Source organism: Psittacula echo (genome assembly GCF_963264785.1).
Source record: "Psittacula echo genome assembly, chromosome: Z".
Taxonomy (NCBI): domain Eukaryota; kingdom Metazoa; phylum Chordata; class Aves; order Psittaciformes; family Psittacidae; genus Psittacula; species Psittacula echo.
Window position 1 is genome coordinate 75994218 of NC_137742.1, and position 26081 is coordinate 76020298.

General features: G+C 39.3%; 1 protein-coding gene across 1 annotated transcript; it reads right to left on the reverse strand.

Annotated features, from left to right (window-relative positions):
* TMEM167A (transmembrane protein 167A) lies at positions 1–25013 on the reverse strand. The gene is made up of 4 exons (XM_080637987.1): positions 24662–25013; positions 11939–12048; positions 5543–5577; positions 1–1596 (listed from the first exon to the last, which is right to left on the reverse strand). Exons 1-4 carry the CDS (start codon positions 24662–24664, stop codon positions 1526–1528), a joined length of 219 nt encoding a protein of 72 aa, XP_080494113.1. The 5' UTR covers positions 24665–25013; the 3' UTR covers positions 1–1525.
* Between the last annotated feature and the right edge of the window lie 1068 nt (positions 25014–26081).

The following is a 26081-nucleotide window of genomic DNA, read 5'->3' on the forward strand; positions in this document are numbered from 1 at the left end:
TGCAGAAATCTAATTTTTTCCTGGCTCCAAATTAGAGAACAGTTTTGGATGATTACTTCTAGTGGTGATTTAGATACACAGGTATATGTGAGATAATACAAAGTCAATAACTAATAATCACTTTTTTCTAAATGCAGGTTAATCTGGGTCCATGAAACAAGTTTTTCAAACAAGAATGACACGAGTTACATGCCTTTCTGTGTGTTTGATTGTCATTTTAGCTCATTCTGATCATACAAGTTTTTAGAGCAACAAAAAGCTACTGCTGACAAACAACTCTCTCAAACGCAGTCAGTAAGAAGTCATATTGTTGCCTGGAGTAAACACACTGTCAGGCATTATTAAAATAAGTTACTAGACTACTAAAAGTTTGCCAAATTATAGAATAAATGGTAATGGAAAGTATTAGTAAAGGCAATTTAATCTTAATTAACAATGAATGTAATCTCATTTAGTTGTTTTCTTCCAGCTTTTGAATACTGGGACACACGACTTCCTTATCCGTAGACCCTCTAAGAAGCTAACTGTTCACTTAGCTGATTTAGCAACCCTACACAACATGCAACAGCAGCAGCAGAACATTTAGAAACCTCTTCTCATAATACTGAAGAAAGTTGGGGAATCTTCAAGGCCTGGCTTTGAGCAGTGTGGTCTAGTGGAAGGTGTCCCTGCCTGTTGGGGTGAACTGGATGAGCTTTAAGGTCCTTTCTAACTCAAACCAACCTACCCGAGATTTACCTCAGACCTAGATCTCTAAAACTGAATACATATGATATTTTACACAGAGCAGTCCAAGCTGTCAAATCCCATGTCTGTGCCTTCTCAGCAGCTAGTCAGACATCACTACAATCCTGGTCCCTAGCTTTATTCATATCTTGTCTTAAAATAAAAATATTGATAGATAATTTGAGGAATTACAAGTTTAAAAAATGAAAGCTGAAACGAAAGCTTAGGCCACAGATCCCATTTTTAATATGTGAGTACAGTTATCACAAAATGTCTGGAACTATTCAGACAGTAATAACTAAAATACGGTCATGAAACATATCCTAAAGTCACAATGAACCTTATTCTTATATGAGTGGTCTTATTGCTATTGCTACATTTATCATTTTGAAATTTCATTAAATAGGTCTATTTAAAAAAACCAAACCAAACCAAACAAACAAAAAAACCCCCAAAAAACCACCCCACAACCAACCACCCGAAAAAAAAAAAAAAAAAAATTATAAATTTCCGTAAAGCTCAGATATAAAACAGACACCCTTTCAAGAATTCCATCAGGAGTGCCAGTACTGTCTTGACATTAATGAGCATGTGTCATCTGGAGTTAGCTGCATTATGATCACTACTACTGTATCTGATGCTGTGTTAGCAGGAGGGGGAGCATCCATTACGAGGCAGGCTATGCGATGTGCTATCCAGCATGAGAGGAGACTTGATGACACCTTCCCGTCTTTCCCTGTCAGAACTTCTTCCATGCTCGGATGTTTGCCAGAAGGGCATAGAGCACACTCTCCAGTTGCTACTGCACAAACAGAATGGTGAAGGCCATCACGACACAGCTGACAGCCACGTATGGGCTCTTCCGTTCACCTGAAAGGAGGGGAAAGAAAAAATACCAAACCAAACCAAAACTCGGGCATGACTAAGCATATCTAGGCAGCTCCTAGCCTAACATGCTAATTAATCCCATTGCAACTGAAAATTAATATTCAACATTTCTAGCTGGAAGAAATGCTATTACAACTACAGATGTGTAACTGAGGAAGAACATGCATGGGGGTGGAAAAACTAAGATATAGGACAGGATATATTTCAGCTTAAAGACAGACTGGGAGGTGTTTGCTTTAAGCAAAGGTTGACACAAGGACTTCTATGCTACTACAAACCATCTTTTCTGAGATGCAGTTTCCAGAAAATATTAAAAAGTAAAAAACAATATATTGCTGCTGTTTCTTAGTGACAGAGAGAGTCAGAAGGCAGGCACTGGAAAGCTGACACCAAACCTTTGACTGGCTCTCTTCTCAATTCTGGCTAAAGGCTATTGCTGCTCAAAAGCTATTCTGTGTCAGCTGAGGTGTACCTCAATGCTCTCTGGCCACGACAGCTGCTATATGCAGTGTGTGCATCCTCTATGCATGGTATCGTATAGGAGCCAGCTAAATGTCTGGGGAGCTCACAGCTGCCCAGACATGGCCAGATGCCTGTCTTACTTCTCTGCTAGAGACATAACATTGCTAGCATGCGGAGAGGGTCCGGTCCAGAGATTTTCAGATTAGTGATAAAAACAGCCAACAGATCACAGAAGTTGCACAGACACCTCTATTTCTGACTCTTTCAAATGAGCGTCACAGTTTCTGGGGGCAGACTGTGGATGAAAGTTAAATTTACTCCATTAATAGACTTGTATTTGGTAGCAAAGGCACTCAAGAAATGTATATTCCCACCCATCTAGTCCAGAACAAAAATGCTACAAAGTTCTCTTGTTCTGCAAATAAACTATGAAAAATAAAAAAATCTTAGGTAGGCAACTCTTAATCAGGGGAATATTAGTATCGTGACTATTTACATCGGCAATTCCTTTATTTAGTTATCCAGGTGTTTTTACTCTCCTACTTTACACTTTTACATATCCCTAGAAGTGTCCAAGGCCAGGCTGGGCAGGGCTTGAAGCACTCTGATCTAGTGTCTAGTGGAAGATGTCCCTGCCCGTGGCAGGGGGTTGGAACTGGATGAGCTTTAAGGTTCCTTTCACCGAAACCAGACTGGGATTCTATGATACTTAAGCATTACTCTTCTTTAATCCACTGACTTCTTTCTGGAGAGCAGAATCCCCTGCACTGGATGGTACTTCCAGTCTACAAAACAAGAATGTCCTCAACATAAGAAGGACATGGAGCTGTTGGAACAAGTCCATAGGAGGCCACGAGGGTGATCAAGGGGCTAGAGCACCTCCCGTATGAAAGCAAGCTGAGAAAGTTGGGGCTGTTCAGCCTGGAGAAGGCTGTGTGGAGACCTCACAGCAGCTTTCCAGTATCTAAAGGCGGCCTACAAGGATGTTGGAGAGAGACTCTTCATCAGGGACTGCAGTGACAGGACAAGGGGTAACCGGTTTAAACTTGGAAAGTTCGGCCTAGATATACGGAAGAAATTCTTCCCTGTGAGGGTGGTGAGGCACTGGCACAGGTTACCCAAAGAAGTGGTAAATGTACCACACCTGGCAATGTTCAAGGCCAGGTTGGACGGGACCTTGAGTGACACTGTCTGTTGTGAGATGTCCCTGCCTGCGGCAAGGGGTTTGAACTAGTTCATTTTAAGGTCCTTTCCAACCCAAACCATTTTATGATTCTATAAAAACTGTCAGGAGGTGTCAACACAGCAATGACTCTTTAAACTAAAAAGATTCCTTGGTTTATGTGTTTAGAAGCATCAAGACAGCTGGACCTGTTTATTTAAAAAAAACCCCAAACTTCCATTTCCTTTTGCTGTGCAAGGTCTTTTGTCCTACTATAAACCAGCTTTTCTGAGATACAGTTTTCAGAGAAAAATTGAAGAAAAAAATCCTGCCAAGGACTACCAGCAGGGCTTTCAAATACAGGAGGAACTAACTTTCCACAGCAAACTAAAAAACTTGTAGAGACACCTCCCATATGCAGAAGTGCCTGCTGCAGTGACATTACAAGATGTTGCCATGATCTAGCATATATTTAATTAAACTTCAAATAACTGAATGAATTAATGTCTACAGTTTCACATCTGTTTAAAATAAATTTTTGAGGAAGTCCACCTCCTATAGTTTAGAGTATTACAATTTTCATAAGGGTTATACTTTTCTGCTCTTAATTTTCTTGAAAGAGAAACCACCATGTGGCAGGATTAAACATCATTTTGCACAGCTTTGTGAATATGTAACCACTTGTTGGTTATTCAAATCTTAAGCACATGTGAAAAGGTTGTTTAAACATACTGGGCAAGTTAAATGTAAAGGAAGTCAATAAGCATTTTCATTTCTTAAAGCATGCACTTTCTGCATGCATTTGTGATTAACACAAATAAAATGATGGGAATCACCTTCAAAGCCCATTTCCCATACTGTGAATAGGGTACTGCTAAGAATGGAAATATGCAGAACGAACTTTAAGATACTACATTCTCCTCTGTCAATTAAATTGGACCACTCTGACGTCAGTTGAAAAGAAATTAGTGTCTTACATGAAGAAAAAAGGATGCAGTTCAGTATGGGGAATAAGAATGCATGCATTACCTTGGGTACAGCAAATGTAAACTTGTTAATGTTACTACATGATGGAAAAACAAGACTGTTCCATATGAACTGCAGTTCTTAACTTTATCAAGTTGACAGGGCCTCATTAAACCTCTTCTGCACTCCTTTAAATAGTTTTTAAAACACTTTGCTGTGCATAGCCAATGGAAAAGAATATGCTTCCATATTAACTAACAAAAAAGGTACGCCAAGATGTTCAACCTCAGACAAACCTGAATGCAGCTGAATTTTTATCTTTTTCTTTTTTCCTGCTATAGCTCAAAATTCATTTCTGACAGCTGCCACCTTGCCAGTATCTTTCAATTACCAAAATTGGTTCTGCTATGTCTATTATCTAAATAGCACAATATCTGCAATCATTTTAACAACAGGTCTTCACAAAAACCTGGTTTTTGTGTCAGTGCTTTCTGACATACTGAAAAATGTATGCCATGTCCCCTTCAAAGCCTGAGAATGCACAAGAGGGAATCATGCATTTTTCCTTTAGGTTCAGTGACAAGCAGGAAGATCTACAATTACAAGTTCAATGTTCCTGCTCTGCACTAACAATACAATTTGAAGAATATAGTTTTGATGATGGATATGTCAATTTTAAAAAATCTTGGATCTACCTTAATGCTAAGAATGAACTTCTGTTGCATATTCCCATTTCCTTCTCAAAATAAATTCAGAACAAGGATTAAATATAAATGAGTATTATGGGAAAGTGTCTAAAATTGGAGCTGATCAGCCTGCCCATAGACGCCACTTGACACCAACAGCTTTGTGAAATTCAAAAGTGAACAGAAGGAAACTAAAGAAAGGAGAGAAAAAAAGATATTTGTGATTAAACAGAACCTTACTGCATGGGTGACAAAAATTTCATGTTTGTTTATTACTACAAGGTAAGTATCTGTCTTTTGTCAGCAATCCTTTAGAATTTCAAACAGACAACAGTTTATAAGGAATCACTGATTTCTTTGTGTGTTAATAAGAAGTATGCCCATGGTTATTTTGTGTAGTAAAACATGCAAAAGATTTTTGCAATAACACCACATATATGAATTGATATTTGAAAATGTGGGCTTCCATGATGCTAAGTAAGACAGTCATACCCTACCTCCCCCCAGCCTTCACCATATTCACCATGGAGGAAAAACCTGCATTTATTAAGATGGTGTATGATATGGCTTTCCTTGCTGCAAGGAAACACTACCCTAATGAATAATGCATACTCTAGAAAAAGAATTAGAGATTTCAAAGAAAAAGAATTACCAATCCTGGCGCATTTCCAGAATATTCCCAATAGTCTGTGAAGATAAAATAAATTAGTTAGTCTCTAGGTTTAATAAAATAACTTAAGTCAACTGGTTTTCCTTCTTGTACACTAAACCAATCCAAATTAACAATAGTTTACCAACTTGACACTCTTCTTGACATCAGAAAACACCAGACACCTGCACACAGGTGTACAGGCTAGGAACTAAACAAGTGACAAAGTTCTTGCTAAGTCTAGCAAGGCTTTTTGCATGCAAAAAAACTAAGATGCTCTTAGTCAGTGTGTGTTCCAAATCTAAAGATTCAATCAGAATTTTACATTCTACATTAAAGTAACCCAGACAGAAATTTATGAAAAAACACAGAATAAAAAAATACTGGAGTAGGAAATACTGTAGATGGGAAACTTTTTATGTTAAGACTTTGAAGCAAGTTTTCCTGCAGGTGTAAGACATGATAAACCTGAGTACTTTAAATTTAATGCTTTGTAGTCCCTCTTTTATATTTTCCTCAGCAATAGCAGATAAAAATGCCTTTTACAGCAGAGTATACTCGTAGGTGTAATTTGGTGTAAACCACTTGTGTTAAAATAAACAGCAAAACAATTATTCAGATTTGGTTTTATTCTCCTATGAAGGTTTATCTCGGCATGTTTCTAATGCTGCCTGCCCAGAACATTAATTCTCACAAGTGAAATAATGCAGGAGAAAAACAGGATTCAACTATTCAGAACACATCCAAAGGGATGTACAACCATAGAATCACAGAATCATAGAATAGTTAGGGTTGGAAAGGGCCTTAAGATCATCTAGTTCCAACCCCTCTGCCATGGGCAGGGACACCCCACACTAAACCATGTCACCCAAGGCCTCATCCAACCTGGCCTTGAACACCGCCAAGGATGGAGCACTCACAACTTCCTTGGGCAACCCATTTCGGTCCCTCTCCACCCTTACAGTAAAGAACTTCTTCCTTATATCCAATCTAAACTTCCCCTGTTCAAGTTCTAACGCATTACCCCTGTCCTATCACTACAGTCCCTGATGAAGAGTCCCTCCCCAGCATCCTTGTAGGCCCCCTTCAGATACTGGAAGGCTGCGATGAGGTCTCCATGCAGCCTTCTCTTCTCCAGGCTGAACAGCCCCAACTTTCTCAGCCTCTCTTCATACAGGAGGTGCTCCAGTCCCCTGATCATCCTCATGGCCCTCCTCTGCACTTGTTCTAACAGTTCCATGTCCTTTTTATGTTGAGGACACCAGAACTGCACACAATACTCCAAGTGAGGCCTCACAAGAGCAGAGTAGAGGGGCAGGATCACCTCCTTCGACCTGCTGGTCACGCTCCTTTTGATGCAGCCCAGGATACGGTTGGCTTTCTGGGCTGCGAGCGCACACTGAAGCCGGCTCATGTTCATTTTCTCATCAACCAACACCCCCAGGTCCTTCTCCGCAGGGCTGCTCTGAATCTCTTCTCTGCCCAACCTGTAGCTGTGCCTGGGATTGCTCCGACCCAGGTGTAGGACCTTGCACTTGGCATGGTTAAACTTCCTAAGGTTGGCATCAGCCCACCTCACAAGTGTGTCGAGGTCCCTCTGGATGGCATCCCTTCCCTCCGGCGTATCAACTGAACCGCACAGCTTGGTGTCATCGGCAAACTTGCTGAGGCACGTGTATGTCCCAAATTTATAATTTCTCATGAACTAAAATAATTTCATATTGACAGTTCAAGAGGAACACGACTGAAGACTGCTTTATGATATGAGGAAGAGGGGAAGAACACTGAAGCATCCTCAACTAGAAGCCAGCTTTTATCCTTTTATCCAGACAAATGCTGGTCAAAACTGTTGAAAGCTTGTCTACAGGAAGGTTTCCTTCATAGTATGACTGCATAGTATGAAATGCAGTAAAAACATCTGGATTCAACTATATCGTCTATTTGTAGATTTATGGACTAAAAAAAAAACCTAATTAGTTTTCCTCCTTCTCCTGATATGTTTATCAGCAGTAACTTCAGTCTATGTTATTTGTGGGGTTATATCTACTACCTGCTGTGATGGCAGTTCTCCAAGTGCCTTCCCACAGTGCTCTGAACCCATACCCACAATGGTTTCATTCTCTGTCTTCCCCATTTCTTGGTCTCTGAAAATTGCCTATTTTTTATCTGCATAAATGCAGTTAGTTAGTTTTGGGCCACTTGCTCATACTACTTCAGCAGTCAATGTATCCTGTGTTGTTTTGTTGGGGTTTTTTTAATAATTTCTGTACTACTTCATATTTTAGGGCCTCTTTTATGGCCTTTGTTTACTTCAGCATCCCGTTGTCTTTTCATTTAACAGCCTCCCCTTTATTTCTGAAACAAAAGTCTGGTGTTGGCAGATGAGAACCAAGTGTTCCAAAAGACAGCAAGTGATTGAGGTTTTCGAAGTCAAAGTGAAATACATTGTGAACAACATTCCACATTTTCATTTTTTAGAAAGCAGGCCCTATCATTTATGCTTTAGATTGTTTTACTTCAAGCCAAAAGTATTTCTGTATAGCCAAAGATCATTTTTTTCTGCTTTTATATAGCTCCACAAGCAGAAGTAATAATCCCTGCATGTAGACCATCACACTGTTCTTGTCTAAGAGGTCATGCAGTAAAGTAACCTGAAGATATATATGCACTTTTTGAAGATGCATGCAGGAAAAAAGGCATTCATCTGTAAATGTGTAAATCTTACACAGCAAAACACACAGCCCCATTAGTACTGTTTGGATGGCACATAAGACTCTTGAAACTGTTGCTACTCTCTGTAAAATTAACATTTACAGATTACTGCTGCAAAGTCAACACAAAAACTGCCACAGTCCAGCATCTCATGTTGCAATCTCTTAAAAATCTGCCCAGGAGCTCAAAGAAACAAAATGTTACTATCCTTTTCTTACACATATTTGAATCTGGGAAAAAGCGTATTAACTCCTTCAGGCAGTCTATAAACCTGCTGATTTTGCCTCACAATCTCAGCAAGGGTATTTCTTTGCCTTTTCAAGGTTTTCTTGATTGTGTGTAATGATGTGAGGTTATAACTGAAGGAACGTACATTGTTCCTAGCCCTGGAAAAACTGCATCTTGGCAAAAATATGAATTTTCCTTTCTGAAGTGCAAACAGTTAGAATATGGCTTTCACTATCTATCCTCATTGCAGTTAACAATTTACGATCTTAAAGTCATTACTGATTTGAGGACTGACAAGCCTTCCAACAGATGACAACAGTACCTTTTTAAGAGTCTTGTGCTGCTATAAGAACAGCTCAGTATATCTGTTTATCTACATAGTTTGCTGCTGAGCAAAAGCAAATGGAAGTCTGGGCCTCCTCAACAGCTATAATCTCAGCCTCTAGATGATCCGGGGAACTTGCATTGGAAGAAGAGGCTGTACAGGCCTTCTGCTCCCCTGGATTTTTCTATTACTGCTAATCTCAGGTCCAACACATGCATCTCTTCAAGTCAAAACCCATTTTGTTTAATCATTTATGCCTTGAATGATAATTTCTCTCGAAACAACTACTCAAAGTAATTGCACTGTTCTTCTCCTCATCATGTTCATCTTCATCCTCGGCATTATGCAGGTTAAATATGTCAATCTGGCTTGCATACGTGCTGTTTTCTGGGAGCCATAAGTCAAATGTGTATGAGCTGCTGCATATTCCTGGCTTTCAGTGTCAATGTTAAAAGTATTGATGATGAGAGTGGTGTTGGGTTTTGGACAACAAAAAATACAAAGGAATGAAACCCAGTAAGACAAGAAAGGTTTAGTGGGGCTTTAGACTTTAGCTGCTAAACTGGAATGCTGAAAAATGCAGCTGCCATGTGTTCACCAGGACAATCCCATTGCCACTGCAGGAGGGAATGTGACAGGCACCCCACGGCAATGCTTATGGCAAGTCAAAGGAAATCTCTGCTGCATCTAAGCTAACACATCTTTCTGCTTAGCATGGAGGCAAGAAATTATGTTGTGGTACACATTTTCCTCTAGTTAGCATGAAACAGTCAATCTCAACTTGTTTTCCCAATCTTAAATGATATTGCTCAGGACAAAGCACACAGAAACACTCAGATGTGTCAGAGAAAATGAAGGTCTAAAATTCTGTTGGCTTGGTAGGAAAAGACACATTTTGGTAGAAGTCAACAGGATGAAATACTGTATTATGAGGATGGGTAACATCACTTTGCAACACAGTCTTCCCAACCAACAGAATCACATTTCTTTACTTACTATCAATGGATTTAAATCTTCACCAAAGTTACCACTCAGTCAGAAATCACACTTCTCCTGTCACTTGAGTATTTTATCACTACTTTTTTATGCCATTAATTTGGAGCAGGAATAATGAGGTAAGATCATCTCTGTGGTAAAATGGAATATCACTAGAATGTGTTTTATCCAGTATGTCTAGACATTTCAATTTCAGCATGGAATATGTCAGTGAAGAGGGACAGGGTTTAACAACTTAAGAACTCCCTGTAAACATCTTACCATCCAGGAAACAAATTTCATTGCTTCCAGGCCAACGTCCTATTCTCCAGTACAAAGTACTCTACAAGCTATATCTAAAAACCAAAACAGTATGTCCAACATCTCTACAAATACAAACCTACAGATCAAACGCCCAACTCCTCCACTGTGTCAGCACCCTTTGAAAACGTATTACGAAGAGAGTTCTATTGTATTTCAGACAGATTTGCCTCGAGAATAAACAGAGTAGCTCCAGATTAAAGGAAACACTCCTTGCCAAGAACAGCACTAAAATTTTAATCAGTAAAATAAATATTCTTACTTCTTTACTGTGTATACCTCATCGACTTTTGTGTTATCTTCCACTAGCAGACACTCAAATTCCCCTTGTTTCCCTCCCCCCCGCACAGTCCTTCATGAAGTCATCCTTTCTTTCCATCTTTTATCAAAAGAAATCTCTCATGTCAGTGACAATGTCACAGCCTTATACGAAAGGACACAAGCATTTTCACGTTAGAACTCCAAGCTGAAAAAAAAACTTAGCACACTTTGGGTATCTTACATTGCTGAAAGAAAACCCATATGATAAAACAGCAACTCCAGAGGCTAATTACAACAAAGGTTTTCAGGAGACAAACACTGAAGGTTTTTTGGTGAGATGAGTCTACTTAAGACTGGATACTTTTTCTGAAAATTAAATGCAGAAGTGGCAGAAAAAAGGGGAAAAAAAAAAAGCCAACACATTTTCTTTTACAGCAGATTATCTAATGGAAAAAGTAGATAAGTCAAACACTCAGTGCCCAAAAGCCTGCCTGATTTTTTCCACCTAGAACATCACCAGCTAGAATTATTCCTACTTCTGCAAATACTATCTTCTTTGTGTTATCCTTGGGTGACAGTATTACTGAAATGCTAAGCATGGCCATAGTGGTTTCAAGGTCAAAATTGCCCAATTGTTACTTTCAACTCACAGCATTTAAATCACAGCTCTGCATATTGCTCATTGCACCCAACATACAGTCACATTCATTTTTAGCACAAAGAAAATTGGTAAACCAAAACGTGAATTAAGGGTATAAACAGCATTAAGCAAGGCACAGATCTGGCTCTGTGGCTGTCCTCATTTCCCACCACCCCCAAAAATGTGCAGTTGAGCAGGGTAGAGAATTGTTTTGCAGCAGTATTGGCTCTGCAACACGAAGCATATTCTGGGAGAATGGGAACACAAATAAGAAAAACACTGGTCTCTTAGGAACATGTGTTTAGGAATAAAAATGAGACATGAAGGTAGTGTGACCAAACGACAAAAAAAAAAAAAAGTTAGCTTTCGAAAACTCTTCTACAAATTCCTTCATCTTGGTGAATACAAACCAATGACTTAAAAAGACCATACAAGCATAGCGTTGCTTCCTTTAAAAAATACTTAATTTTTTAGTTACAGATTATTGCTAAAGATGTGTTTCAAACTTGTACCTCCAAAATAACTATCTTGAAAGCAAACAAAAAGGCAGCTTCTGCTTTTAATACTTTTTTAATCCACCCTAAGAATAAAAAATAAATCATTACAGCAATAGGCACACGTAGGAAAATGTTTCCTTTATGTCATTCATTTCTGTATTTTTAATAAGTAATGAGAAAGTTGCAAATCCAGGAAATAACTAATAAAGCAGTATTAGCTGGCTTTTTTAATAGAGTTAATAAATTCTTACCATAAAATTGCAACAAAGTGCTTGCAAATACTTTGTCGCATTCTATTGTAAGGTACAAAATGAAGACTTTTATTTTTAAAAATGAGACATTTTGCAAAATAAGATTTGCATTATCACACACCATTACAGGATACTAAAACATTGCAATTAAAACCAGCTTGTCTATTTTAAAAGGAAGAGACTACATACCCGGTTTTATTTTTGTCCAGTAAGCTGGGAGCCAAGGATCTGATATAGGCACATGTGCATATAAGCAGCAAGATGACTGTCAGTAGACTCTGAAAGTTGAAGATGGCAGACTATGGAAGAAAATTAGAAAAATTACATCCTTGCAGTATAAAACTTCTGCTGCTGCATAAGATGGAGAAAAGAGGTGATCCCTTAGACAATGCTCATCAAAACCAAAAGTGAAACCTACAGTGTCAGTGAGCCAGAAATTCCATTAGCAACAAGCTGCACACAATGGCAGAGTTTCCTTTCCACAAATGGTAGTTTTTTCTTCTCAATCCATCCCAAGAAGGGTAAAGAAACATCAGGCAAATGTAAAAGTAAAAAAACCTTACAGTTTTGCTCTCAGCCACTTGTTCCAAGGCCAGTTTGTGGAAACCCATTAGCAGCAGGCTAAGAGTAACGGAAAACATATGTTCCCACTTGGCCAAGAACACAAGTAACTGTGGTTTGCATCAATACAACATGGTGATGGAGGTGGTGAAAGTGGAGGTGAAGAGTAACTGGCAGGTAAACCAGTGACAGCCCAGACAGAAAGTAACAAGAAATATATAAAAGGATTGTTAATAAACTGCTTTATGAACACTCCACCAAAACTTCAACAGATTTGTAGAAATACGTACCATTAAGCCCACCAGAACTACAAAAAGATGACACAAATTTTATTTTTAAATAATCTTTTAACATTTTTGCTGTAAATACATTTTTAGAAGTTCTAATTATATGGAAAATGATGGACAAATGGAGGAACTGCCTTAGGAGAAGTTCTGTTGTCTGATACTAAAACTGATCTGCCAGTAAAAAGAAACAATTATTTAGAAAGAACTGTTACTACATCTGGCTATTTGGGAAAATTTAAAGTATCAGTAATCTGCAGTAAGTACATCCCACAAACATTTATTTGGTGTTTTCTTTTTTTTTAACTGAAGTCTAAGTCTTGTGTGGCCAACCCGTTATTTAATATTAACTTATAAGCAACTATCATTGCTGATGTGAAACAATCTTTTCTAGAAGTATAAACATTATAGGAGGGAAAGAAGATACTCATATAAGGACTGCTGTAACTTCATAACCGAGTACAAAATCTGGAAGAAAGATGGCTGATGCTGATTTCCAGCAATGTGATTGCCACGTCACCATTCTAGTAAAATATGCACTAGCAACAGTTTTTTCTTCCATACATAAGGTTAACCAAAACTTTTAGTAGAAATATTTACCTACTAGTCCACGTGATTCTACTGATTAGTCCAAAATCTGAGACTTAGATTCTTCTTACAATGTGAAAATAATCCAGCTACACAGAGTTTTACTGTTGGGTTTTTTTTTTTTAAAAACTTAGCATGCCTCAAATGACATTTTGGTCAACTTAACAGCACCAGGTAGTATATGAGGCAATTGCTTACTTCAAAGAGCCTTATCTTCTCTTTGCTCAGCTACCCTGATTTGCAAATCCTATTTAGTCTAAACTCCAAAAGAAATGGCAAAGCAAATACCATAAATTCACTCTTTATTCTGGAGTTCTGATGATGTGTCTAAATTTCTGATTTTTTTGTACTGCTAAACCCAGAAGGCTAAATAGTAGTATTTAATTAAGTCTAAATATTTAGCACTTATGAAGGGACATTACATTGCAGTTTCCTTCTTCAAGCAGATCTCAGTGGGATTTAAGAGCATACCATAGCTCCCATTTCCATAGCCTAAGGCACATCTCTGACGATCTATGTGCACTTTCTTCCTGTATCACTAAATGCTAATGTTTTGATACACAATTTTTTTCTACATAGTTAAGGAGAATTATAAAAGAAAATCACCATATTTCAGTTCACTATTGCATTAACAGGGAATTAAAAGATAAAACCTAGAAGCTCTAGTAGAACCTAAGCCATTGGAACATCCATGAGCCTTCTGAATATGAGATATAAAGTCTTCTAACAAAAAAAAAAAAAAAAACCACAAAAAAACCCCCAAACCTAAACCACAAAATCTTAGCTTGCATAGAAGTCTCCATGAATCAGATTAAGCAATACCAGTACATACATATAACTGCTAACGTGAACACATGCATTAGGCAGGGCTGGATACACAAGCTAATTTAAATGTCTAGCTTAACAAGCAAAATTCCCAAGCCCATCCCCTCATTTGTCATGCCCTTTGTAAGACCATAGTCTTGACAGACAAAGGCACAGAATGAATATGCAATTATAAGGATGCAATGAGAAGGTAGCCAGTGGTGAAAGTTGAAGAGTAAATTGGAACTACATGCACCTGACACCCAGGAAGGTGTCTGTCATGAGTGAGAACATGGAGAGGGGGCATTGCAGAAGTGGGGTGGTGATCCAACACCCAAAGCCAGTCCTCATGTCCTCAAGGGAAGGCTACCTGCTTTCCTCCTAAGCCACAGCATTTGCTAAATCATGTTTAGTTTAGCTTAGTATTTTATCTTTAGTATTTTAGCTTAGATAGCAATGTCATCATTTATGTTCTACCATGTTGTAAATAGTGGGCATATCATTCCTAAAGGACAACACACTGCCCAACACTATCAGTATAATCTTGCCTTTGTACTAGGCACAAATTTTTGCCAACTTCAGAAACTAGGGAACTCTCAATTCCTGCGCAGAGACAATGCTTACAACCTACAAGAGGCTGCATGTCCTGGCTCCTGTGGGTCTAGGAACTCGATGGGGCTGGATCCAGGAGTGGCTGCCTCTCAGCAAAGCCAGATACTCCCTATCAACTGATTAATTTGATCAGTCCTCTGGGGGAGCCAGCTGCTCTCAACATCTCACAGTGCAGTGCCTGCCAGAGCTTAGTTCCCATGAATTCCTGCAAGCTTTCTCCTGCAGCTGCTTCCCAAGAAGGCTGCTGGTATCGGGTACTTCAACACACGAAAATGGCAGGACACACTTGCTTCCTCTTAAGCAGGGACTGTAAATGTATACTCATGAAATGTGCTATTAGTCAATCAATAAGGGCAGAATACAATTGTTCTTTGTAGGGCTGTTCACGTGTTTCTCCAGATATGTAGAGTAGGACATATCTGTAATTACAAAAGCCATTCCACTGAAACGTGCTGTGAATTACACATTTACCTACTTACCCACTTTAACAGGACAGACTTGCATATTTTAAAATTCCATTACAATTTTAAACTGAAAAGGAAAATTTATTTCTGAAGAAAATGGCTTCACATTTCACATCTGAAGTAACTCTTATGGCCCAGCTGAATTTATACAGAAGGGCAATTTATATCCAGCTGCTTAAACTGATGCAATTAAGAGCTGCTGCAAGAGTCATACATGACTCGGAATCCTTTAAAAAACTACTGCATTCACATACCAAGCTATTTGGAAAATATAATATGAGTGGGTTGCACTTCATTTGGTTAAAATGGATTCCTCTTATCCAAAAGTAATTAATTGTAATTTTTCAAACATTTTGGCTGGCTTAATGTAGGTCTTGTGAACCTCTTCTGCACATGGAGCAACTGATGGTATCTTTTAGACTGCATCCAAAGGCTGGTGAAAAGCCAATCAACTTCCCAAGGCTCAGACTGCAAATCCAGAAAAGAATCAGTGCCGGTACTTTAATCTTGTTTTACAGTGCAAGCTGTGGCTTTAATTATGTATACTGACATTTTCTACATCTGCATTTGGCACATTTCTGACATGGTGGAAACACAGCAGTAGTTATACTCTGTGTTACTTAAGTAATTATACTGTTGTCATCCCCCCATCTCCTGTGTGCTGTCTCCAGGTACTTTTTGAGTGGTATACATCACCTGCAGCACTAATGAGGTATTGTATTCAGCAGAACTTGCAAGAGCAAGTTTTTTCATATGTCTTTAGAAATTTAAAACCACAGATTTTAGCTTTCAGACCTACATGCCCAAAGGCTCTTTTAAAATAATTTCTCAAATTAGACCTTAAAAAACCACCTCAGTATTTCCCTGATCATACTGTATCTTAATAATTCCATATAATACACTGCAGAAATACACGACGAATACTCCGGAAAGTTTTCTTGTGTTCAGATTAGCAGTGGTGGCATGTATTAGAAATATTCATGTGAACATATGGCAGGTAGAAGACAAAATGTCACAACTAGAGACATTTGAATGTATTTCCATCTAAGCCCACATCGGACAGCATAGCTGACAGCACAGAGGATGCTGGAGCAAACCAGGGAGTTACAAGGAAAGAAACAGTCTTCAGTTGCCTCTGGAAGATACAATCAGCTCCTTTTTCTGGAGTGAGGAGAGAGGGAAGAAGGAGCTTGTGGATGGAGTAAGAATAAATCTATGGAATAGTACATGGTAACAAAAGTTTAATATATAAAAGCATAAATTAAAGTTCAGTACACTTCAATAAAGTGTTGATTTAGAGAAAAAAATTTCCTGTGTGGCTTAAAAAGGAAATCCTGATGAGCCATAACATTTGCAGAGTGCTGTCAACCTGAATATATACAATGCTGTCACTTCTGCAATTTAGTTTGGATTAAATTTACTACATTTGGGGAGAAGAAAAAAACAAAAGACACTGCTCAGAGTTCTGGTTGTCCACAACTCTTGCACTTTATAAAGAGTACTGAATTCAATGTGCTGAAAGGAAAGTCATGCTCATACAATCACCTAAATTTTCAGTGATCACTGGTAGATCACAAGCCTCAGCAGACATAGCGATAATAGATAAAATAATCCTAAACTTTATTCTACAGTAAAAATATCATGCATAGCAACTCTGTACTCTTTATTCATTTGATCACTCTTACATTCTCACATTCAGATATGGTTTTCTTCCCATGTTTCTGCAGACAGCACCACAAGAATTCTGAACTACCTGATGATGCAACCCTTGGATAGCACTGTAATGAGTTACATCATAACTTTTGATGCAACTCTACGTGTCATGGAAGGTAATGCTGAATATCCCCTTGCCTCACACATGTTTCTTTAAAAATAAGCCACATGATACCACAGTTCTAAAGGGAAAAAAAAAACCAACCCAACCACCCCATGCAGGAGAACATAAACCCTGTGCTGCTGTCTCCCTGGGTTGGTAGAAAGCCTAAACAAAAGCTCTCCCAATTTATCTCAACAAACCTAACACTGAAGCCAAAGCTTAATCTTCCCTAGACTTTCAGTATTTACAAAATGATTAATCTATCTAATTGCAGTGTGACAATGATTTCATCTGTGTGTGCCATGAAAAGAGAGGCTATTGCAGCACCAGCAAGTTGTTAAACTTTGCTCTAGGTTACTATTAAAATAATCAATTTATGTGGGCAAACAGAGTTAAAACTATTGGAATATTCTAAAGAAATAACGGCATTCGTGTAATATGCTGCAAGAACGTACAGTCTTTCTAGAACAGATTTTTTTTTTTTTTTTTTTGTCCTCAATGTTATAAAATTGATGATTATGTTCTCTGGAACCAATGAAACAAATGCTGATATTCAATCATTTAGCTGCCTTTCTACCATTAAATCACGACCAAGAGCTTACACTGTAGTTACACTGTGGTTACGCAAGTGCTGATAAAAATTTAGAAGCCTACATTAAAACAGTAATGTCAGCTTCAAATCCTACCATAGAGAAGTGAAATCAATTGATGACATTTTAACAAAATCCTTACAAATGTGAGAAAAAAATGCTCATTATCTAAGGTTTCTATTTGGTACTGCAATTCATATTTCCCCAGTCTAAAACTAATTTTTAGTATAATATTGAAAACAATAACAGGAAATAAACCATGTAGGACTATTCCCAACCTGCAGGTCAAAGCAACTGCTAAAAAGTAATTAAAACATGCATATAATCATATTATTTTCCAACCCATTCTGAAATAATTTGTTTTCCCACTGCTGCCAAATGTAATCTGATAAAAATGAATGGAAAATAAGCATTTGTAAAAGAGGGATGCTAATTAGAACTGTAAGAAAAATACAAAACTTAAAAATCAGTTAAGTTTAAAGTGGTTACTCGCAAATCTATACTTAAGAACTAAGCAAGAGGTCTTCAGAAAAAATGGTTTGTTCTTAGTAAGTATCCAAATATGAGTTAGCAGTTACTGATTGCTCCAACACTAATAGGGTTTTTTACTTTACATTTACTGAACACTTACCCTAGCATTTAGTTTATAAGGTATTTAAGTGCAATATTTAACACTAATTTACACTTCTGCCTAAAATATACAAAGTTCTGTCTAAAATATGTACTTTTGCATTCATAAAATATAGGCTAAGTCTTGATTAGAGTAATAGGGACTCTTTTCCTAGACATTTATTGAAGTATGTTGTTTAATTTAAATGGCAAGTACAGCACATAGGAACTAACACATATGTTTTTCAGTCAACTGAAGTCAAATACAACTGTTTAAAACAGAACAAATCTATTTAAACAACTAGAAAAGGAATTAACAAATGGAAACAGTTGCCCCCTCCTATAAAAGCTTCATTTTATCACTGCAATTCAAGTCCACAGACCAACACTGAAATGACACCTCAAGTGACGATGTTGAAATTCCATGCTTGCTTGAATTCCGTCTTCTTTGCCCCTCCAATAGCTAGACAATAGCTTCAAAATGAAACCTTTGGTGTTAGCAGCTGGCAGATGCAGTATTTCAGCAAAAAATCTTATATGAAAAACAAAGTGAAAGTTACAATATTAAGCTTTTTTTAACAGGGTTATGTATACAGAGGTGTATGTCCATATAATTACTCAACATAGATTTATGTTAGATATGCCACTAAAAGCTTAACATATTATTTGCTCCATGCGTTCTCTGCAGATTTTATAGTTTATAATTTTACTGATTTTTTTTTTTTCTCTGCTCCCACCATTAGATAACAGGAATAAACTCTATAATCGTCTCTCTAAGATGCTGAACCTAAATGTATTCTCCAGAGTAACAGGGAACCTAACAAGTTTCTGCAGCTATAAATGGAGTAGGTGATACTCAGCCATTGCTACAGAACTCTCTAAAATTAGTTACATCTTGATTTGTAGCTCTTTTGCCTCTCCGGCCCTAAAAAATCTTAACACTAGAGATTTCTAGAGTGTAGCCAAATAGAATGATAAAAAATATCCATGTAAAGAAAAAGACATTCTCTCCCACAAGTAAGCAAGTTCTGGCTTCTCTTTCTGTTCACCAAAGTAAGCCTAATTATAAACTCGTATCATTCCTGTGTTTTTGGTAACTGAGCAGTATTGTTTCTGTCATATCAGCTAACTCTCCCTTCTGCAGTTGCACACCATGCTGCACAGTTTACCTCGAATTTACAAGAAAATCTCAATAAAGAGTCAAAGGCCTGTGTGAATTAAAGAGGTAAGAGCCATTCTAACATGCCAGCACATTTTGAACCACACAACATCCTTACTCTAACAAAAGCAGCATGCAAAAAGCAAAAGTTTGTAAAACAGACTCAGAGAAACTCAGAAGATCTCAAAAATGAAGACACTGTAATATTTCTGCTTTGTTGTGTTGCATACTTTTGACGCCTGCAATACAGCTAACATTTTATCTGCCAGTGCCTGATGAATTTAGGAAAATAATGTTATGGTGAAAGTTCTACTGTCATACCGAAGTCATAAGCAAAACTCAAAAACTAGCCAGAGATTGGCTCCATAGCACAAGAAGAAAAAAGTACTGAATCTCTTACCTTCACAGAAGGCCTGTGCAATTCAAAGCTGAACTGTGTTCCTGAACATCTTTACAGAAAGCCTAAGAAGTTGCTGCATGCAGTAGAGGGATAGTATGATCTTTCTGTTCTAAAGGCTGCACAAAAAGCTAATATTTATTTAAGAATTTAAAAACAAAACAAAACAAAACTTACGTATACCATTTCTATACTTTTTTTGTTCTTGTTCAGTAATAGTAGAACCACGTCTTTAAAACACGAAAAATAAATATTTCTTTGTAAGGAAAAACACATATTTTGTTAGCCAAGAAACACTGAAAAGCTCTGCTAAGTCTCTGATGTCCTATGGCAGCGGGCAGGCCCCGCTGTAGGTCCCTTGTTTGGCAGAGTTCAGGTGCATCATTTAGATTCTTAGCATCTCTAAAACAGGTAACATTTTTAGATGCCAGCTGTTTCCACCTTCTTTACATGCTAAGTTGAAAATGAAAACTTTCAGTGAGTCTAAACACCAAGCTCTGTGCATCAGCAGAAAAACATTTCAACACTATAGCTGTTAGCTTGTGGCAGAGGGTTGAAACTGGATGAGCTTTAAGGTCCCTTTCAACTCAAATCAGGCTGTGATCCTTCTATTACCATGGATGTGCATGGTGTCTAATGCTGCAGCCAACCAAAAAATTAAATTGCGACATTGACGATTTTATGGTAACTTCCTTTTTTTGTTCAACTTAAGAGTTTGGATCATGAATGGAAAATCTACAATGTATAATCTTAATTTTAAATGGCTTACAGAAAAAAATTATCCACACTTCTCATGTTATTACTGAATAAAATGTTTAATAGTAGACAGAATGTCAAAGATGTTTAGTCAGAACTGTTCAGCACTCAGCAAAGAAATGGTTTCTCATAAGCAGTGTCATTCCTGGCCTGCTCAGGTATGTGGTAAAATTTGTAAAAGCAGACTCACTACATCCTACTCTTCCCAAATTAGATCAACAGATGCACCTTACAACAGCAGAAGAAATAGTTTCCTTTTCTATAATGGCAGAAGCGAAATATTGATGCTATATTCTCACATCTTCTTGTAAACTGACACAGAAGTATCTATACTGAACACTTCATGTAGTAACTCACAACATGCCCACTCCACAGTAGCATTACTATTACAGGTGCTGTTACAGATGGTGTAAGATTTACTAAGCACTTTCCTAGTGTCCCTGTCTCTGCCTAGCCACACTGCATCTTGCATTTCTCCTCTCCTCTCCTCCCTCCTTTTCAGTTCTCTAACAAACTTGCCATTCTGATGTGAGGAAAGGTACATGGAGAGCAATCCTTCTTGCTTCTTCCTCAGTTAGCAGTGTTTGTTCTTACTGCTAGGGACATGCCAGAGCTGCAAGTACTGATTGCAGGGATGCGAGTCAGTTGTTGCACAACTGGCGGCAAAGGAGGTCCTAGCATCTTCTTACATTACAGATTTGGTGTAAGAGTAAAAACCTCAGATCTCCAGCAAAATCAGATTAGCTGGGTAGAAAAGGATTTATCAGATGAAAAATGTGTTACTGCAGCTGTAACTCCCTGAAATTCTAACTGCTTCTTATTAAAAAAAAATACAATGCCTCATGGCGTTATAACACTGACATGTAAAAAGTTGTCCACTGTTATTCCAAAATAAATTCACAATACCAAGATGCCTTAAGACTGTAAGACGAACTAGGAAATGTTTTCAATCCTCTACCTTTAGGCCAGGATAAAAACAAAGATATTGGCAAATTTGAATCAGGATTGATTCCTCTTTGTAACACTGAATAAGCCAAACACAAATCTTTGTACTCGATTCCTGAAAGCATTTTTGCACAACAGTGTCTCAGATTCTGGTATGTTTATATCCAAGGGCTTGGTTTGGATCAATATTTACTAATGAATGTTTTTACAATTGGTTATATGAGCAAATCCTCTTCCTTGTATAAACACCATTCTAAGACAGCAACAAAGATTGTAGCAGAAACGTCTGCCCTCATGAAAAGTTCCCAAATTAATTTTTTCATCAGTAATATGGGGCTTGAGGTCAGACCTAAACAGAGGGTGAAGGGAAAGAAGACATCTTTGTGAAGCCCTCTGCAATTCTTGATTTTCTCCATCACCAAATTGCAAATGCAGACAGAAAATGTATCCACTAAGCCACTTTTTGTATGCATACTCATGTTTAGCTGCAATTGCAACTTTTTGCTACAAAGGAAAGTGACCACCATCCTTCAGCAAGTGAGAAGCTCATTATCAATTTCAATGTTACTCTAGGCTTCCTCCCTTTTTCCCCGCCCACCACACCTCGGGCACGTGGCAATTTTCTCAACCCCACTAGGAACAGCTTCGTTTTCAGATACAAAACTGCAGAAGTTGACACATGATTTCTGACACATACACTTCTAAATAAATTAAGCAGCTGTGTCATTATACTGAATCCCTTCTTTTTCCAGTAACTTTTTAATCCGTTGAGCAGCTTCTAGCTGCTTTCAAAGATGGTTTAAGTTGAAATAGTATTTTCTTTTCCTACTCACTGGCAGTGAACAGAAGAAAAACACAAGTTGTGCTTTCACATAAAGGAAAAGTAGAAGCAGCTTTTATATATGCTGTTCAGCAGCAGCTGGCCGTTCACCCAGGACAAGTCAGGACTTGCTTAGTAAGAATGTAATAAGGAAGCCTGGGAGACAATGGGATAGAAAGTTCCAAGGGATACAGTCCTTTGGAAATTATGCTTCAAAAATTACTCTGTTCACAGTGCTAATGGCCACAGTTGCAGCTCATTTTCTCTGGAGAAAGAGAATGGAGTTGTATCTCTCTCCCATCTGCTGATACACAGACAGCAGCTGCTTCCCATCTCACAGCCAAGCGTGAGCTCAAAAGAAAGTGTCATTAATTACAGCTCACGTCTGATAATCTTACAAAACAACTTTTTTTTTTTTTTTTTTTTAAACAGCCGTGGCACCAAGGTAGATTCCTGGAAAATCCAAAGTCTTGAATATGCTGTGGTGGCTATTGTTTTCCCTGAGGAAATTCAAACAACACGAGACTGTTGTCTAACCTACGCTGACATAAAATCACAGGAAAAATCTCATTAGAAGATTCTATCTTATCTCTGGTTCCTTTAAGCATACTGAGTAACCTCCAACAAGCAAGATGGACAAGCAAAAAAAATTCCTGCAAGATCTTGTACAATTGAAATAATCTTTTTGTTAGGTATAAATATTATATTTAAGTTCTCAACTAGCAACCCAATTGTCTCACCTGCTGATCATCAAGGCTATCTTGCCCTTTTTCTACAATCTCAAATCGTTTTAAGTACTATGGAAAACAGCAAGGTGATGCTCTACTTCAATGGTATTTACCTTTTCAAGGCACTGATTAGAGGTGAGGTATTCACTTCCCTTTTAACTCATTTTCTCTCTGTATGTTTAGATCTTCTGAGATAATTTATGCCTCTTAGCATAAAACCCCTTTGTTCACTGCCTGAAGCCACAGATTAGAACAGGTTCATCTAAAAGACCTGCCAAGGAATGCTCAGGTGAGCAACTTTCAGCAATTTCCTGCTGGTGACAAGATCTGGAGCCTAAGAACTTTTTTTGAACTAAATCATCAGAATGTCCAAGAGATACTGATCTTTTAATACATACGTGGGAAGTAAAAAAACATTCAGTTGAAGCTGCAAAGTATAAATCACTGGTGATAGATAACCTGTCAAGGCCAGGCTGGACAGGGGTTGGATGAACCTTGTCTACCGGAAGGTGTTCCTGCCTGTAGCAGAGGGTATCAGACTAGGAGATATTGAAGGGTCCCTTCCAATCCGCATCATTCTGTGATTCTAAGAAAAATTATGAAAATACTCAAAACAATTCTGTGTTGAAGTGAAGGTTATGTACCTTTACTTGTACAGAGAAAACTGGTGTGGTTTTCATTTTTTCCTTTTACCTGTTCCTTTGTTTTTCCTTCTAATTTTAAAAGCATGTATCTGCACTGCTTATCTAAAGATCTTTGTCTCAGCTGCCAAAGATTATTTCACAGCACGGCTTTAACTCTAACCCAAATGCAAACAGAATCACAAAATCACAGCCTGGTTTGGGAATGAATCTTAAAGCTCATCCGGTTCCAATCCCTGTCACAGGCAGGGACACTTCCATTAGACCAGGTTGCTCCAAGCCCTGTCCAACCTGGCCTTGAACACTGCCAGCGATGGGGCAGTCACAGCTTCTCTGGGCAACCTGTGCCAGGGCCTCACCACCCTCACAGGGAAGAACTTCTGCCTAAGGGCTTATCTCAATCTCCCCTCTGTCAGGTTAAAGCCATTCCCCCTTTTCCTGTCATATAAAGCATATAGATAACTTTATACTCTTTATACACAGAATGTAAAAAAACAAAAACCAAATAACCCAAAACCCAACCTCCAAAAAGTAGAAATCACAGAAAACATAAACGGCAATGCTAGTAAACCTCTACATCATTTCTATGCACACCCATAACACTTTCCATTAGAAGACGGACCTAGGCCCCTGGCACTACTCCTGTAAACGGAGAACAGCAGTCAGTGCCAAGATTCAGCTTACTGCTCTAGAAGCGAGATACCCATCGACATATGCATTAAATCGGAATGTAAGAACAAACAGACCACCACCCTGGCAGGCGCACTGCAGGTGGGAGCGGGGACTGCTGCGCCACCGAGCACCCAGGCCAGGCAGAAACGCAGAGGGACGCAGACACGCCCGGCTTGCCCTACTGCTAGGCCAATTGCTAAGTCAGGCTTTATGGAGTAACTGGGACGGCTCCGATCCCGCCGGCTCGCTGTCCCAGGGCGGAGCGAGGCCTCGGCCTTAAGAAGGCTCAAAGGCCAGGCCCGGCCAGGCCCAACAAAAGACAGGATGTGAGGGGCCTGTGGGGCGCCAGCAGGCCCAGGAGGCGCCGCTCGGCTGGCAGGGTCGTCGGGAAGGGGCCGGGAGGCCGGTCCCGCAGTGACCCCACAGCGGCGGAGCCACCCCCAGTCCGTCCGCACCCCCCACTTACCATGGCGATCCGTTCTCGGCCACATCACACTTCCGGCAGGCCGGGCCGGCCGGAAGTGCTCCTTCAGGCGCACGGGGTGGACCAGTAGCGGGATTGGCGGATAGTAAGGGAAAGGACTGCGATTGGCAGGTGAGGTTGCAGAGAGGCAAGGCGGAAGGGCGAGCTCGGCTTCTCATTGGCTGCCGTGCAGCTGGCGGAGCGTGGCCTTTTCGCGCAGGCGGAAGCGGCGGCGGTGGCGCGGTGGAAAGTAGGTGAGGCTGGCCGGGCGCTTCGCCCTATCGCCGTGAGGAGGCGGTGGCCGGCGGGGGTGGGGAAATGGCCCCCAAACGGGCAGCTGCGCAGGTACCCTCAGGGTATCGAATCCTCCGCCAAACCGGTTCGGCCGGGTGGTGGGGCGGTTTACCGGCGGCGCAGGGGGAGGGCTGGTTGTCCGTGTGCCTGCGGGGTGCGTGGGAAGCGCTGTGCTCTCCGGTCCTGCTGGGGGAGACCCGGCCCGAAAGTGAAGAACACAGCTGTCGCCTTAATGAGTTAGTTTTTATTGTAAAGTTCAGGCTCTGTTCTCTGTCGTGTAAAATACAGACTGGCATCGTTTTATGAGCAAGTCGGCGGAGGGGGGGTGGGAGTGGGTCCTGGAGCAATCAGAAGCTCCTGATCTGTCCTCTCCAGTCCAGTTTGCTCTTGTCGTTTACTCATTGCTGGTAGAGTTTTTTTTCCACCTGCTTTCCTTTCCTGCAATTGCACTTACCACTTCAAGTAAAATTTAAATTGCTTAAGGTAATGGTGGTATGTTTCCTTGTCATGACCACAGTGTTTTCTTCTGTAATTAAAGTCACAAAAATATTAAAATAGCTAGGTGTTACATATCTACATCTAGATCTACCTTTACATCTAGGTAGTTATGATGCTGTATCCCTGGCAGTGCTCAAGGCCAGGTTGGACGGGGCTTGCAGCAACCTGGTGTATTGGAAGGTGTCCCTTCCCATGGCTTTAAGGTCCCTTCCAACCCAAACCAGTCTCTGAGTCTAGGATTCTGCATGGCTGGCCTCTCAAACTTGTGTGTCAGAGAAACCCAGTACAACCAAAACCTGATGTGACTTGCATTTGCAGTTGGTTTTGGCAATGCTGTGCTTCCGTTGAGCCATATGAAAGAGATAGCCTTCATTTTGGCTCAACATGAGAAAGATGTAGCTTGCTTGCTTTAAAAAGAAAAAAAAAAAAAAAATCAGGAGACTATTACTCTTTTTATTGAATTACTTTTGATCCTATGAGGGGCTTTAGAAAAGACTAGATCCATTCTGACCAGTTCTGTGTAAGAATGTTACCATTATTATTTCGTATTTAGTGTAAGGTGCTGAGGTGTTGCTGTCATGGCAAACCTCTGTTCTGAAGTTCTATGAACAATCTTATTCCTCCTTTTATA